Raw genomic sequence first — 17,599 nt, forward strand, 5'->3', positions numbered from 1 at the left:
TGTTGTTGTTGTTACTGTTTTTTACATGAAGAGCAACCTGTTCTCACCTTTAATTCCATAGTTTTAATATGAAAGCATCATATATAAACATTGTATATAAACACTATCCCAACACACACAAGATGCCTATAGGTGATTTATATAACAGATACATTTAGTGATTTAAAATAGTACAGATTATTTTTTAAAATGGTAAATCTTGGGTGAAAATGCATATACCATATAACACATTTGAAGTAAAAATACATGATGCTCATTATACACAAAACACATTTCATTCCTTCTATAGTATACACCCTGTGCAGCATAAGGGTATGTAGCCTAGCCTAGCCTCAGACTTTCTATGTAGTTAAAGACAACATTCAAGTCCTTGTCCTGCTCCTGCCCTTCCCAAGTGCTGGGCCTCAGGCATGCAGTGCGCCTGGCTCAGATCCAACCTTTTAATACTTGTCATGTTAAAGTCCATTTTTCTGTCCCTTGCTTCCCCAGAAGTACTTTAAAGTACTTTAAACTCTTGACATTATGTCATTGGACTCTATTTTCACTCATCTCTCTAAATACAAAGGTGTTTTTTTTTTTTTTTTTTTAATATAACCACAATAACATCACCATGCCCAACCATTTACTTTTTTTCTGGTGTTTGAAAAAACTGTCAGCCCAGAGAAATGCATTTCAAAGCCCTTCCCCCAATCCCCTGGCTCTTAGAATCTTTACACCTTCTCTTCCACAGTGTCCCCTGAGCCTTGGTGGTGGTGGTGGTGGGGGATTGTTGCAGAAATGTGTCGTTTAGGGCTTGGCAGCACTCAGCCATCACCTCCATTAGCCAAGACATCTAGGAAATTATTTCCAGTGAAATCCCTACCTTCTATGTACCTGAAATGATAATCCATCCCACCATTCAAAACCTGCATAAACTAAGTTAAGTTTGATATCGTCGTGCACCGTTATCAGATAGGTGGCGACTTATACAGAATTATTTTACTGATACAAAGACAAGCGTAAAGACTAGTTAAACAACAACAACAACAACAACAGGGCTAGGGAGACACCTCAGTCAGTAACATGTTTCCCACACACAAGCATAAGCGCCTGTGGGAGGAGACAGGTCTCTCTTTGGGCTCAATGACCAGCTACTGTAGCCTAGTGCATAAGCCCTAGGTCCCAGTGGGATCCTGGCTCAATAAACAAGGTGGATGACTCTTTGGAAATAATATCCAAGATTGGCTTCTGGCCTCTATGCCCACATACATGGACCTGCATGCATACGAAGACATACATGGATTCTGTACATACACCCTGCACTCACACCCACACATTCACACAGCAGAATATTAATTTAAACATTTATTCAAAACAGTAATTCTTCTTGATAATTTTTTTCCTTTTTAGGTTGAACCAAGTCAAGAGTGTATGCCACATCAGGCATAGCAACACTTTCTTAATCCCAGCTCAAAGGCAGAGACAGAGGAAGTAGATCTCTGTGAGCTAGATGCTTCCCTAGTCTATACAGTGAGTTTCAGGCTGACTATAGTGAGACTATTTCCAAAAGACTACAAACCAAACCAACAAACCAATCAAGTAAAGATTGGCTTAGAAAATGTCTTTCAAAGTGAAGTAGTTGTACTTCCCATTATATCACCAGTTAACGTTTTATATCTTAGCTGCTCAAAAATATTATGCTTCCAGAAAATGGTTTTCCTCTTCAGAACACTACAAAACTAAGACTTATCTGTTCATAACTCCTTAAACAGTGATTGACAATGCAGGTTTAAAAGTTCAAGGTCTACCTTACACCTGTGGAAGAAAGATTTGGAAACTTTCTGTCTCGAAAAAAACAAACCAAAGCAACAACAACAAAACAGAAACAAGAGTAACTTTTAAGTGTTATTTGTGACTGGGCTAACTTTATGAACAATTTTTTTCCATCACAGGACGCTTCAAGCCAAAGTGCAAGCTGACTGACTGAACTCATGCTCTTGAGTGTGAAGTGGGCCTATGGTATGGTGAATTGACTGAACTCATGCTTGAGTGTGAAGTGGGCCTATGGTACAGTGAACTGACTCTACTCATGCTCTTCAGTATGAAGTGTGCCTATGGTATGTTGAACAGACTGAACTCATGCTCCTGAGCAAGTGTGAAGTGTGCCTATGGTATGCTGAACTGACTAAACTCATGCTTTTCAGTGTTAAACTCATGCTCTTCAGTGTAAAGTATGCCTATGGTATGTTGAATAGACTGAACTCATGCTCTTGAGTGTGATGTGTGCCTATGGTATGTTGAACAGACTGAACTTATGCTCCTGAGTGAATGTGAAGTGTGCCTATGGTATAGTGAACTGACTGAACTCATGCTCTTGAGTATGAAGCGGGCCTATGGCATGCTGACTGGTTGTGGCAGTGTCTATCGACATGACCATTCAACAAAGAGCTGAGCTTCTTTGGCTTGTTTCAAGAGCACTCTCTGTTTGCTGGTTTAGGACAGCATGGGGTATTTTGTTTTTCTACTCTACAGTCTCAGTATGATATCCCAGTGATATCTACAAAAATAATTTAGTACTGAAAGTATCTGGAAAGATACAATTTAAAAATGGAGAATTTTCAAATGAGAAAATTCACACAAGCTTTTCATATCAAAAATTGTTCAAAACATTCAGTTAATTTAAACCTCTCACCAAGCCAAATGACCCATCCATACTTACACTTTGCTCAATTTTTCAAGTACAATCCGTTTTCTAATCTGGTTCTGGGAACTTGAATCAATCAGTGGGAAGCTGGGATCACGCCGAAGCACATTCTTAAACAAAACAAACAGAAATAAAGTGGTATTTTCTTTTTTTTTTTAATGAGCAGAATAACATTAAACAGAAAAGTTCACTCCTCTAGTATAGAAACAGACTTAAGAATTAAAACATTTAGTCACCATTAGGAACTTGCCTGGTCCCTCTGCCCTCTTCTGTCACCTCTATAAAATGCTAGATAATAATAAATGTACATAATAGATGTACAGTTAAGGGTTAACATCAACAATACTAGAATTCATTCCTGGGAAAGTCCTGTTTTCAGAAAAGATCATTCAAATGAACTAGGAATGACAAAGTTGAAAAGAAAAACAAAACACAATAAACCCACTTTGTTTGTTTGAAAGCGTCGAAACAGTAAGGTAGTACAGAATTTGGGTTGACACCCTGGAGAGGGTAACTCAGGAGAGTGAGTGCATGGGCTAACCCTGGAAGAGGTGCTTTTTTTTTCCCCCCCTAACAGAAACCTGAGCAGAGTTTTTCTAACAGAAATGACAGGTCAGGCCATGCCAAAAGAGGGCTATACGTAATGCTCCCCAAATGGAGAAAGACTCGGAAGGAGCACACTCTGGGATGGAATAGAAGAATGACCTGTTGCCATCACTAAGTTACTGCAATTCCTCTCATCAGGTTATGTCAATGTGGGATTGCTGGAAGTCTTATGAGAATCAAACAGATCTATCCCAGAGGATAACAATATCCTGCGTCTCAGGTTAGGGTCTCCTATGTGCATCAGACCTGCTCAAATTCATGATCCTCCTGCCTTAGCCTTTCAAGCACTGGGATTATAGGTATGTATTACTAAGCTCAGTTTGCAACACTGATATAAAATGTTTGATATCTAATAAAAGATAATATAGTAAGAATCAGGAGCCTATTGAAGCCAAACTCTCAGGAATTCAGATAATAAAATTATATTACTGTTAAATTATATTCTGTATAAGCTATATAAAGTTAACATCTTCAAAGAAAAATGACAGTTGAAAATTCTAGCAGACAACTGGAATTATATGAAAGAGCCAACGGACCCTCCAGCAGTGAGCAACACAGCATTTAAAAGTGCTCATTGGACAGGGGAAGCAGAGCCACATTCTCCCAGGTGACTTCATAGCCGGTGTCCATCATGAAGCACAATCCTGGGGCTAGCAGTCATGGTAGCTGGGCCTCTGACAGAGGTGAGGAAGTTATGGACATTTTCTTGTAGAAGGCCTACACCAGAGGTTCCAGCCCTACTTCCTTCCCTCTGGCCTCCCAGCTGCATGTGGTATTGGTGGCTGGTGTTGGGAACAGTCTCGGTGATCACCCAATGCATGACTTTTCAGCCATGCAGCCATGGCTACCCAGTATGTCAGTGATCCTAACATGCTCAGTCTTACAAAGCCGGACCTGGACACACTTTCCTTGGATTGTTAATCCCTATTCAAGGTGAAGAGACATTTTTTTTTCCCCTCATGAGTGTCACACAAAAGATAGGCTCAGAGCTCATGGGACGTAGCCCTCCCAACCCAGGGGACTGCTTTACTTATGCAATGGCATATTCCTCAGTAATGAAAGAATGAACTACAGGGATACACACAACAGCACAAACAGGTAAAAATCAAACCAGACCAAACAGTATTCTATGAAACAACCTGGATAGTAAAGAATACAGTCTGTTCAAAATTGGCAAAAGTAATCTCTATCATAGGATAGTAATTCTGGGAGAGGCAACAATCAGAGCAGGCACTAATGCCATCCAGTTTCCGTAAGCACCTCCTGGTCTGTGTGCTCACTGTAAACATTCAACAATCCATACCCTTACTGTTGAATGCCAAGGGAAAAGGCTGTAAATCGCTCTACAGCACAGACAGACTTCAGAAACTGGTTTATCCATTGTAAGGCTATAAGTGGTGGTAGGGCTTATGCGGTTCTCTGGAAGAGAACAATGTTTCTCTGAGCTTAATGCAAGTTTTGAATGCTATCTAATAATACTACTGTGGTTCCGAGTACGGGGTGAAGCTAGGCAAAAGTTCTGTTAAGATCCAAGAAATTTCTGTATTTTTCTCTTTCTACCTTGCCTCTCCAAATCTCCAAGTTTTGAATTTTTTTGTTTTGTTTTTTGGCTTTTTTTGAGACAGGGTTTCTCTGTACTGTTTTGGAGCTTGTCCTGGAACTAGCTCTGTAGACCAGGCTGACCTTGAACTCACAGAGATCTGCCTGCCTCTGCCTCCCGAGTGCTGGGACAAACGGCATGCACCACCAACGCCTGGCCTCCAAGTGTGTTTTTATTATTAGGGCAACATCACTTACAAATCTTTTAATAACAAAGTTTTATGCTAAATTAAGACTATTATCCACTCTTCTTTCCATGCTATGAGACTTCCCAGGCAGCACATATAAACCAAAAAACACACAATGGGAACATTACAAACTCCTTCCTACACTTCAGCAGTGTACACTCAGCCTTATGTATAATGACTTGAAGAGTTATGCCACATACTCTGAACAAATGAACAATGGAAGCTACTGAAAGTCCCATGTACAGATAAGCAGACTCAAAGAACTAAGTTTTTAAAAAAAACCAGCAGATGATGCGGCGGATCTCTGTATCCACTACTGCCCAGTAAGTCCCTTTACTACAGTGTTTTCATTTGCATGTGAGGTGTATCTTCACACACACGTGTGCACTCACGGGCATGCAGAGGCCATAGGTCAATGCTGCATGTATTCTTCTATCATGGTTCTTAGCCTTAGTTTGTAAATAGTCTCTCACTGAACTTGGAGCTGTTTCTCCTAGTTTGGCTGATCAGGGAACCCCTGGGACCCTTGTTTCTGCCCCTCCCCTTGCTTGGCAGTGGGTAACAGATGCACACCACCATGACTTCAGTTTATGAGAGCCAGGAATCTGAACTCGGCTCCCTAGGCTTGGGTAGAAAGCACCTTCTCCAATGAACCAGCCATGCCTGTAACATTTCAGATGGATGCTAACTGAACATTACCTCGGAATGTATTTAATTATCTACACACCCCCCAGATTTGCTTTGCTGAGTTCTCCAAATGTGAGCAGCCTTAAAAAAAAAAAAAAAAAAAAAAAAAAATTCATTGGAAGACATACCTCTCCTGGGTCCTGCAACTTGGTCATTTCTTCACTTAAGACATAGCGTCCTCTGTAGAACTCCCTGACCCTCAGGTTTAGCATTTTTGTTTCTTTTTTCAAGCTCTCGTAGCTTGGCACTGGGTTAATGGCCGTACCCGAGCCTTTAACGGATAGTGTATCATCCAGGTTGTTCTGAGGTTGGCTCGGGGCAGGACCACAACTACCTGCCCCACAACTTACATCATCTTCATCAAGTTCTTCACCAGGTACAGGGGCTAGGGATGGTTTTGGGCACACAGAGGAACGATCTTGGCCATACAGAAATGTCAGTGTTTCTTCTGTCTTCCATTCAGTCAAGGTGTCCTTTAGAATTCGAAGTAAGTTTGCCTTTGCAACCTCAGGGCATACCTGCACCGGGGTGGAGGCTAACCCAGAACCTTGGTTAGATTTGGCAAATTTGGTCCTGAAATGCTCAACGCTTTTCTTGCTAATCCCCACAAGAGTGACCTCTGACACACCTGTCCTGCCGTCAGGAACTGCTGAGGTGGGCAGTCCTTCACTTGGAGGGACGGGTAAAGAAATCTGAGCATCTTCTTTCTTTGAAGGAAATTTATCGGCTTTCTCCTGACTGCCCAATCTGCAGTCACCCAGCTGCTCAGTGACATCTGCCACAGTCTGCTCTCTGCACCTGGAGTCCACTTTCTGACCAGCTTTCCTTCTCTCTATGCTGCTTTCTCTGTGCGGCTGTCGCTTTCTAGCTGTTGCCTGTGCCCTGTTTCCTGGGAGAAGCGAGGACACGAAGCCTTGCTCATCATCACTGGTGTGTTCACTCCTCGTGCTGGGAGACAGTGGCTTACACTGTGCCTCATAGGCCCCAGGACTGTCGATGTCTGCTGCTGTAATGGCGTCGTTGAAGAATTGCACTACTTCTCCAGAACAGCCACTGTCCAAGAAAGATAATCAAACAGAGGACAATGGGAAGACAAATCATTTCCCACTTACATTCTGGAATTTTCAAGGTAAAAATTTCCATTCCTTAGACATAGCCTTACCTTTACTCTAATTTCTCCATATCTAATACATGTTTGATACAATTCTTTTCCAGATTTCCTTTGCCTGTTTCTACCAATTTTACAATTCCTTTTGGTTTTTGGAGACAGTTTCTCTGTGTAGCCCTGGCTGCCCTGGAACTCACTCTGTAGACCAGACTGGCCTGGAACTCAGAGATCCACCTGCCTCTGCCTCACAAGGCATGCGCCACCACCTTCTGGCCCCATTTTACAATTCCTCAAGAGGTATAGCAAACAAACACCATAACACTTTAAAGGCACTATCCTGTTCAATGATTTTTGTTTTTGTTTAAAAAAAAAAAAAAGCTTAATATTTTCTAGTTCTGGTTGACCTATACAGAAAATCCATGGAATGAAAAATACAAAAGTCATAAAAGAAAGTTAAGTTGGTACCAACATTTTTCAATGAAAGATACTCATCAGAGCTTTCCTACTGGGTGAGGGTGTGTGGGGTCAGGAAGCACACTGTGGGAAGGTGTGAAGAAAAGAACCAAGGAAGCAAGGAGCTGAGAGCAAGGCCCTAGTGGGAATGCAGAAAGGTGTCCAAAATTTTCGGCATCAAATAATTTCTTTTACCTAGAATCTAACTTACACCATCAGGCAAGTAATTGTTGCATAGGAAGACTGTTTAACTTCAAGAAATTAGAATGCAGGCTGAAAAGATGCCTCAGTAGTTAAGACCATGTGTTCTTATGGTGGCTCACAACTGCCCCAAACTCCAGTTCCAGGGGATCCAATGTCCTCTTCTGACCTCCCTGGGCAGACACTTAGGTACGTAAGTACATACATACATACATACATACATACATACATACATACATACATAAATATAAAATAATGAAACAAATCTAAAAATAGTTGGAATGAAACTTTCCTTTCATAGCTTTTTCTATCTCATTCTTTCTCTTGATGTTTTAAGGTACTTACATTTTATACTAGGTTAAAACCATAAAGGTATCATCAATAAGCAAATGTCTCTTATTGGTGCTTAATACCCTATGACTAAGGCAGGGACTGATGACCAGAGACATTTAATTGGAGAGTGGAAAGAATCTGTTGTAAGAGATGGCTGCAATTAAGCAAACTAAGAGCTATGAGGTGGGGTTAGGAAAAACAAAAACCCACAACCTGTATTTATATTAATATTTTAGATATTCTTTCAAATAATTAATAACTTAAAATCCTGTAAGACCACAAAACCTGTTCTCAAATATTATGGGCACAACCTCACCAACAAAGGAACAGTATCTGAGATGAAGGCTGTGTTTGTGTCTGTTTCAACAGGTCCTATTAGACTCTTCAATGGGACATCTGTACAATAAATCAGACAGATCAAACAAATCATCTTTTCCTAAAAAAAGACAATGCTGAACATGTCACATGTTTCTTTGTACCACACCAACACAGGAAGTCTATCAGCTCACGCCACCTGGCCCACTCAGGTCGGTGAAAGTGATTTGAACGAACCTTTGTCCTTCCTTCAGCAGCTGAAAATCAGGAGGCCTGGGACAAAAAAAAAAACACAGAGGGAACTGAAGGCAACTGACACATCAAACACGTTCAAGGGTTTACTTTAACTCTATTGCATAGGAAATATAATTAAAGAAGTAATTCATAAAAGATTTTTTTTCTTTAGAAAAAGTATTTTACAAAATACTGTAAAATATATGCAAAAAAAATCTGGATTCAGTGTTTTGTTTACCTAAAATTTACTCATTTTCAGAATTAAATTTAGATTCACATGCACCCCATAGTTTCCCTTGACCAATGTGAACAAATGCAAATCACCCTCTTTGATAAATTCCAGTCACTGTCAGCTCCAGTTAATCAGATTATTTTGTTTATTAGCAGAACTGTTATCTAAATGTTTTATTGAGCACATGTTTATGTTCTCTTAACATCCACCAGCTCCTTGAGAGCAGAGACTATATTGCAATTCTTATCCTATCAACCTAACTGCAGAGACAATAATTATGTTGGACTATGGCCTCTTTTTTTTTTTTTTGAGACAATCTTACTATATATTTCTGGTTGGTCTTAAACTCATAAAAGTCCAAAGCTGGGACTAAAGGTGCCACCACATTTTGGGCATTAATGTATGTGCACTGTGTGTGTGTGTGTGTGTGTGTGTGTGTGTGTGTGTGTGTGCGCGCGTATGCAGTGCCTGGAGAAGGCAGAAGAAGGTGTCAGAAAAGTTGGAGTTGGAGTTATAGATAGTTGTGAGCTGCTATGTAGTTGTTGGGAACTGGATCCTCTGCAAGAGCAGCAAAGCTCTCTTAACCATAGAGCCACCTCCCTAGGCTCTGTACAAATCAAGTAAGGTCAACTTAATTCCATGAACAATTTGGTTACACAGTTAGAAATCTTACCATCATGACTACTGAAAAGACAAGAGCTCTTCAAAGTGAAATATAAATGATGAGGAACCCACTATGGAGACATTATTTAAAGGCCCAAACAAGGGTGCACTGTTAAGTGCATGAGAGATACATGAACAGAAAGTCAGAAATGATGTTGAGCCAATCAAGGAAAGATAGAAAGGAACAATTTCAGCTGGTCTTACACAGTTTGTAACTAGAGATATTTGAAGTTAAACCTATGACTCTTATTCCACATGCCTTTCTTTTTTTAAAACAGGTAATCATACTTAAATCTACCCCCCTCTTAACATGCAAACACACCCCTGTCCTTTGGAAGTCTACAACACTAACCCCTTTTGTTGTTAGTTTTCTTTAAAGAAGTCTGTTGCAAGGTTAAGAGCACTGGCTGCCCTTACAGATAACAGAGTTTGATGTTAGCAGGACAAGATGGCCCACAGCCACCTGTAACTCCAGTCCCAAGGAATCTGTGTGCTCTTCTGGAGTTGAGGGCATTGCATGCACATGGTACACAGGCAAACAAGCAGACATGACACCCAAACACATAAAGTCTGCACTTGTCATGTTCGGTTCCTTAATCTGTCATCCAGTTATCAACCTCTTGTCTCCTGGAATCTATACCTATCACTCGTTTTAAATGGTTTTTGCTGACACCACCAATAACCTTTTTTTTTGTTGTTGTTGTTCTTTTTATTTTTAAAGTAGAGGGAAGCGAACCAGTCTAAAAGTAAAAAGAATGGACTAAACATAAAGGCAGGCCTGGGAAAAAGAAAGAAAGATTAGTAAGCAAGAGCAGAGCGGTGTGTCTGCAATGCAGAGAGAGAGAGAGAGAGAGAGAGAGAGAGAGAGAGAGAGACAGAGAGACAGAGACAATGCTCACAGATGCCATCTCACATTTGAGCACAGTAGTAGGTTAAAATAGATTGGAGCATGGAGGTCAGGCTCAAAGCTGAAGCTAGTGGAAAGATGTGAATCTATCATAAAATACAAATGGGAAAAGGAGGGTAGAGTTGTGATTAGGGCCAAAGGAATGCCGAAGATACAGGGTTTGGTGCCAGATGGACTTGGGTGGGTGAGTATTGATCTATATATGCATCTATCTTTTTTGAGTCTCGCTACATTTCAGGCTGGCCTGGAACCATTACAAAGGTCAGTTACCCTGGAAACTATGCTTCTCCTGCCCCAGCCTCTTAAATGCTAGTATTACAGATGTGAACCAGCATACCTACCTCCACACCTGCATTTCAACCCAAACCTCTGTATACAAGCAAAGTGTCTTGTGTATATTACCACACCTTATGTTCCATTGTCTCTAAAATGGGTAATTTAACAACCCTAGGTGACCAAAATTAAAGGAATATTCTACCCAAAATGTTAATGGTCTTGAAAATTTTCTCAATGATGTTCAGCAATCCAAGTACACAGAGAGAGGGGGGGGGGAGGACTGGACCTTGGGAGGTGGAAAGGGCAAAAAGTTGAACAAGAAAGAACTCAGAATCAACTTCGAGGACAATGCTATATTTGCTGAATGTAGAGTCTGAGAAATCAAATATAATTCTCAGATAAGGAACCGAACATGACAATCAAATATGATATGTCAGCATAGAAGAAAAGAGCTGGAGACAGGGTCAGAGGTTGCAGAATGGCTGTAGACAAGATCAAAGCTGTGGTCAGAGAGGAAACTCTAACATACAATCCTGACAGCAGGGATCCAAATGATAACAACCCCAAATGCTGCTGACTCAAGGGACAATCAAACTGAAACATTTATATCATCAATACAATTTGGGCTAGTTTGGATTTCATTTTGTGGGTTTATTTCTTTTCAGATGGGATCCCACTGTGTTAACCACACTGGTATTTAAATTCAGGACTCAACTGATCTGCCTCAGACTCTTGAGCAGCTGGTACTACAGACTCACCTTGCTTCGTCCCTTTGATTGTTTTATTTTTAAGAAATAAAAGATAGCCCAGTTTCTGATGGCAGGAAGAACATTAGCATACAGTAAGAACCAACATTCTGGCCCACAGTTCTAGACATTGCTATAGGGAGGGCAGAGAGTCAAAGCTCCAGACATCTGGGGCACTGCTTCTACTCAGGAAGCAGAACAATGTATGCATGTCACTGTACAGCTTGCCTTCTGCATCCACACATTCCAAGACCCCAACCAAGGATAAAGGGGCCAACAACTTGGTTTTGAGGTGGAGCCCATTTAGTAATGCCGGGCCTTGGGTTGAAACAATAGCAGCAAATCATGAATGGGCAGCTTAGTCTGCTGTGGAGAACATGAAGTTATCATTTCATGACATTTTAGTGTATAGTTCAGTACATTTCTACTGCTGCTTGGCTATGACCATGGTTGTGGCTAGCAGTAGGTCACTGTTATAGACAATTTCCATGGTGCATACACTACTTCATCTCATCTTCCAACTCCCAGCAGTTTTTACAGGTAAGCAATGGGGAACCTTGGGAGGGTGACTGACCTGAGATAGCACAGCCGACAGTCAATCAAGGTTAGAACTTAGGTCTTATTTCAAACTCTAAGCTCTTTCTACCCAATGTTGCTTTAGTGTCAGGAAAACAACCCCCCTACATCCTCCCCCCCCCAAAAAAAAACCCTGAAGAAAACTTTTGTACCATTTCTCTTGACCATGCTTTACAAATCTTATATCATTTTCTCTGACTTTACTAGGAGATTTTTTTTTTTTTTTTTTTTTTTTTTTGGGTCTCTTTATGTAGTTCTGGCTGTCTTGGACCTCAACCTGTAGACCAGGATGGCCTTGAATGTTGAAATTATAGGTGTGTACCATCACACCTAGTTTACTAGGTGATATTTTAAGTGACTTAAATACCTTTGTTGGTTCCTAACCTATAAAACGAGCAATGGTACACTACAAGAGATTTACTTTTGTTATATTTACCCTTACAGAGAGAATGAGACAGGATACACTGCCTTTTCTATTCATTATTAGATGAAGTTAAAATTCTTTTAGTGTGTTAAAAATTGCTATTTCTCTTTATGTTAATATGTTCTTCATAATTTATGTTGCCATGGTGATAGTTCTGGAAGCTCAATTAAAAAAGGACAAAACACTAAACTAGGGGGCTGAAGAGATGGCTCAGAGGTTAAGAGCACTGGCTGCTCTTCCAGAAGACCAGGGTTCAATTCTCAGCACCCACATGGCAACTCACAATTGTAACTCTAGGTCCAGTGGATCTGACACCAATGCACATAAAATAAAGTTAAATAAATTAAAAAAAAAACCCACAAAACTAGTAACTACTCTACTTAAGACATGCTTTCAAAATGATTGCTCATAAATGTTTTATCTTGAGAGGCCACACTAGTACCTAGTACTCCAAGTAAGCCCCACCCCACAGACTGCCAACACTTCCTCAGAGCCTGCCCAGCCTGCACCCAACAGCTCCCTTTCTCCTTAACATCATATCCCAGCCCACAACTGGTATCAGAAGATGGAAAGATCCCCCATGCTCATGAATTAGTAGGGTTAACATAGTGAAAACAGCTACCTTATGAAAAGCAATCTACAGATCAATGCAAATGCCATCAAAATTCTTTATAGATCATGAGAGGAAATTTCTCAACTTCATATGAGAAACCAAAAAACCCAGGATAGCTGAAACAATCCTGTACAATTAAAGAACATCCAGAGGCATCACCATCCCTGATTTAGAATTGTACAATAGAGATATAGTTACAAAAATTGCATGGCATAGGCATAAAAACAGTTTGATAATGAAATTGACTGGCAAAAAGACAGGTTGATCCATGGAATCGATTGACAAACAAAATCAAAAACCAGACAGGTACAGGTTGAGCAATGGAACTGAATTGACAACCCAGAAGAAAATCCACAGAGATATGGACACCTAATTTTTGTTTTGTTTTTCATAAAGAAGTCAGAGATACACAATTGGAAAAAGAAAGCATCTTCAGCATGGTCTAATGGATGTCAGCATGTAGAGGAATACAAATTGATTAATAACTAGCATCCTGCATAAAGCTCAAGTCCACATGGATTAAAGACCTCAACATAAAGCAGACACACTGAGCCTGATAGAAGAGGAAGTGGGAGTAGCCTTGAATTCATTTGCACAAGAGACAACCTCCTGAACAGAACACCAATAGCACAGGCACTAAGAACATCAACACATCCGACCTCATCAAATTAAGAAGCTTCTGTAAGGCAAAGGAAACAGTCAACAGGACAAAATGGCAGTCCACAGTCCAACAGAGAGCCAGGCAAACCTTGCAGAAGAGGGCAAGGAAATATTGTAGGAGCCAGAAGGGAGGAGAACTACTCAGCACAATCAACTAAGCAGGGCTCACAGGGGATCACAGACACTTAAAGTGACGATTACAGACCATGTATGGGTCTGAGTTAGATCCTCTGCATATGTTATAATTGTACTTTTATGGGACTTGATGTGTCAGTGGGACTCCTAACAGTGGGAGTGTGTCTGGGGGGGGGGCTGTCTCTGGTCCTTTTGCCCACTCTTGGGACCCTTTTCCTCCTACTGGGTTGCCTTGTTCAGCCTTGATGTGACAGTTTGTGACTTGTTAGCCATGTTCAGTTGATGTCCCTGAGAGGCCTGCTCTTGTTTAAAGAGGTACGGAAGAGGTGTGGATTTTGTAGAGACAGAGGAGGGGGAGGGGCTGGGAGGAGTAGAGAGAGAAGAAACTGCAGTCAGGATGTAATATATGAGAGAATACGATTAAAAATAGAAATGATTTATTTTCACTAAAGTATGTTAGATGATTATATAATTATTTTCATATTTTAGTTTTCTGAGACATGATTGAGCCTCAAACTCATAAGGCAGTAGAAAATTACCTTCAATTCCTGATCCTCCTGCCGAACGGTTGAAATGTTGGGATCACAGGTGCAGGTCACTGCACCTGGCTCTAGACTAGTTCTTAACATTCACAATGCTGTGACCCTTTAATACAATTCCTCATGCTGTGGTGACCCCACAATGATAAAAATATTTTCATTGCTACTTGATAACTGTAATTTTCCCACTGTTTTAAATCATAATGTAAATATGTGACATGCAGAATATTTGATATATGACTACTGTGAAAGGGTTGTTTGACCCCCACATACGGATATGCTCATATCTGTATGTGTTATATAGTGTGGAAAGTGTGTATTACATATGAATCAATGCAGCTGGTAACCTACAGTCCTCTCTGTGGTGGGAGGATTCAAGCCTTCTCAGACATAATGAAATCTTTTCAGGAAGCCTTTATTCTGCTTGCTGAGCACAGAGGCGGCTGCTCAGGAAGAGGTTATAAAAGTTGCTCTGCAGAGGTTTTTGGCTTCCGCCCCTGAGATTATGCATGTTTATTGCAGAGAACTGATATGTAAAAATCCCCATCTCCAGGCCACATGATGTGTTTCATTCGCTCTGTCAGCATTAACCATTCACTCAAATTTGATATTTAAAAACAATATTTGTCCTTTCCTTTTAGATTTTTAACTCATAATTCTAGAGACTTCTGTCTCCTAAGCTCCAGACTCTACTTGTGTAGAACCACTCTGGATTTATAAATCCAAGCATAGACTAACTAGGAGCACACTGTTTTGGCATCAGAACTGTATGTGGCCTGTTTCCGGGCTCCAGCCAGGCGAGCAATGTCAAGTCACAATGTGAGACACATCATGGATTATGAGCCACATAGCTTTATCTCGTGTTTGTCCCTGGCAGACTTATCAGATGTCTGTGAGAACCACTGCTCCCTAAGGTTTGAGAACATATTTTAATTTTAGATATCTTTCACTATGATTAATGACTTCCTAATTCTAATACAATAATCAGATTAGTAAAATTATTGAGGCACAAAGCTAAGGGATTATATAATAAACAAATTTATCCTAGTATTCACAGTAATGTGTGAGATATCAAACTGGGTCAAACTTATTACTCTGTTTCCCATTGGCATTTAAGACCATCACATGTCAGGGTTCAAACACATTAGACTACCCCTGGCTTTTCTTCTCATTCAAACTTTGTTCCAGTCTTCTATCAGCCTTTATCTTTACAAATAAAAGCATTCAGATTCATCTACATTCCTGAATCAGACAGAGCGGGTAACAAGGCAGCTCAAGTCTGTCTGGTTTCATTCTGATTTGGGACGAATATAAATGCAGAATTCTACTTTCCCAAGTGAGGAACTGCAGTCTAGTACAAAAAATATGGTTTTGTGGTTCTAAAACTAAAAACCTAGAGTGAATGAAACAGTGCTCTTCAAACCACTGGTGACCAACAGGACAGACATGTAACCATAAAAGTGCTAGAAAACAACTAGACACTTAGTGACTGTTTTAAAGCTATATGCACATATTAGATTACAATGTAAGATTTAAATTTAAAAGTTTATATTAATTGCATGATATATTAATCATGTGAATGGGTTTCAAATTTATATTTTAAATTGACTGTTAAATCACTATAGTGAAATTTATGTTTATTATTTAAAATAAAAATCTGTATTAAACACTAGGGACAGCTTTTCTAAAATGCAGTAACACAACAGTGACCTCTAGTGGATTCATTAAATTACAACATAGCCACATGTAGATTGGGAAGACAGGACATGGCTGTAACACCTATGAGTGCTGGACACATTAGAAGCTCTGGTTAGATGACAGGCAACGGGAAGATTTATGTTTAGACCAACCCTTCACTAATGTCTACAAATCACACTGAGGACAGTGGGTAGAAGCCTGGCCTCATTCAGTGTCTACCATTAGCTTATGGAATATGCTCCATTTTTACAAGGTGGCTTAACAAAGGAACTAGATTGACTCTACAGATCTTTAAAGCTTTTGAGATTCCTTGTTTTTTAATTCATCTTGTAGACCAACACCAGATCAAGGTCTGCTCAAAAGATCTTGTGTACTGGGTATATTCGTTGAGCCCTTGATTAACACCTAGAAGGTCCTGGCTCAACCCCCATAGTGCAGACACCTGACACTCCCTCATACCTAAAAATGCACCAAACTCTACCTGGCCCTTCTTCTTACTGTGATCTTCTCTTTATCTGTGATATACAGTACTGCTCTCTCCATGATGCCTAAAACCAAGACCTTTCATACACTATATTCTTTTCCTATGTGGCTAGAAAATTATTGACAGGTGACTACATTGGGAAAAGGGGTGATCCATGCCCCAGGCAAGGAGGAGTAACATGGTGTGAGATTTTTTATTGTGCTATTCAGAATGATTTGTACTTTAAAATTTATGAATTACTTAGGGAGCCGTCCATCTAATATTTTCAAATTATAGTTATGTTGGTAACTGAGAAAATGGAAAGTGAAACGATGGCCTAGAAAGTGTCACTGTGGTTAGCCAATCCTGAGTTTTTCTCTTTTGTTTACAGTTTCTCATTAAGTAATGTCATAAATTTATATTACATACTCAGTAAAGTTATTAGATATGGTTCCACTCAAGTTTTTATTCTAGTATTGTAATGACCCTTAAATTCACAGGTTGAGATTCACGGTGCACATGAGCATGCATGCGCATGTGTGTCCTGCCAGGCACTGAGTGATTAGTGTGTATTCTAAAGTAAGCGTATTTGTTTAGATTAGGGGAATAATCTTCTCATCTTTCTTCCTCCACTAAAATGTAAGAAAAATAAGATGAATCTCAGTAACTACAAACATAGATCAAGGATTCAAGTTATGAAGAAAAGCAGACATCGTAAACAAAGAGGGGTGAGACTTAGGAAAAGGTCATCTAAGAGCTAGTAACTATGTCTGGAAAACCTGTCTGGTGAATGACTTCCTTTTCCCTTCTTCCCTCTCTTCCTTTGAGACTGTGTCTCTTGTGGACCAGGCTGGCCTGGGGTTTATTATGTAGATAAGGATGTCCCTGAGCTCTGATCATCTTCCCCTCAGGAGTTTGGGGATTCCAGGTAGGCACAATCATGTCCAGCTTGGTAAGTGGTTTTGAAGTAGATATAAGGATTCTACAGAAGACTGAATTTAACAAGCAGAGATGTTGGAAATAAAAGACAAAGGTAACTTAAGCCAACTGGTGTAATTCAATGGGGAATGGAACACGCTGCTGGTGTTGGATCACCTCAATACAGCAGTTCAGTGACAGAAAAGGTAAAGAACAAGTGACAAGATGAAGAGTGCCAGTGTCCCATTTACCTTGGAACCTGCTGCATTTCAATGCCCTGAACGAGAAAGTGGTGAGATGACCAATTTAGTCTTTATCACACGAAGTTTAAGGCAATACGGT

General features: G+C 40.2%; 1 protein-coding gene across 1 annotated transcript in view; it reads right to left on the reverse strand.

The window, feature by feature from the left end:
- Rpap2 (RNA polymerase II associated protein 2) overlaps positions 1-17,599 on the reverse strand; it is a 71,475-nt gene that overhangs the window by 43,708 nt on the left and 10,168 nt on the right. The window contains exons 7-9 of the mRNA XM_051198387.1: positions 8,411-8,446; positions 5,892-6,816; positions 2,699-2,793 (exon numbers count right to left, since the gene is read on the reverse strand). Coding sequence (XP_051054344.1) covers positions 2,699-2,793; positions 5,892-6,816; positions 8,411-8,446 — 1,056 coding nt within the window. The remainder of the gene's footprint in view (positions 1-2,698; positions 2,794-5,891; positions 6,817-8,410; positions 8,447-17,599) is intronic.

This window comes from Phodopus roborovskii, unplaced genomic scaffold (assembly GCF_943737965.1).
Source record: "Phodopus roborovskii unplaced genomic scaffold, PHOROB, whole genome shotgun sequence".
Taxonomy (NCBI): domain Eukaryota; kingdom Metazoa; phylum Chordata; class Mammalia; order Rodentia; family Cricetidae; genus Phodopus; species Phodopus roborovskii.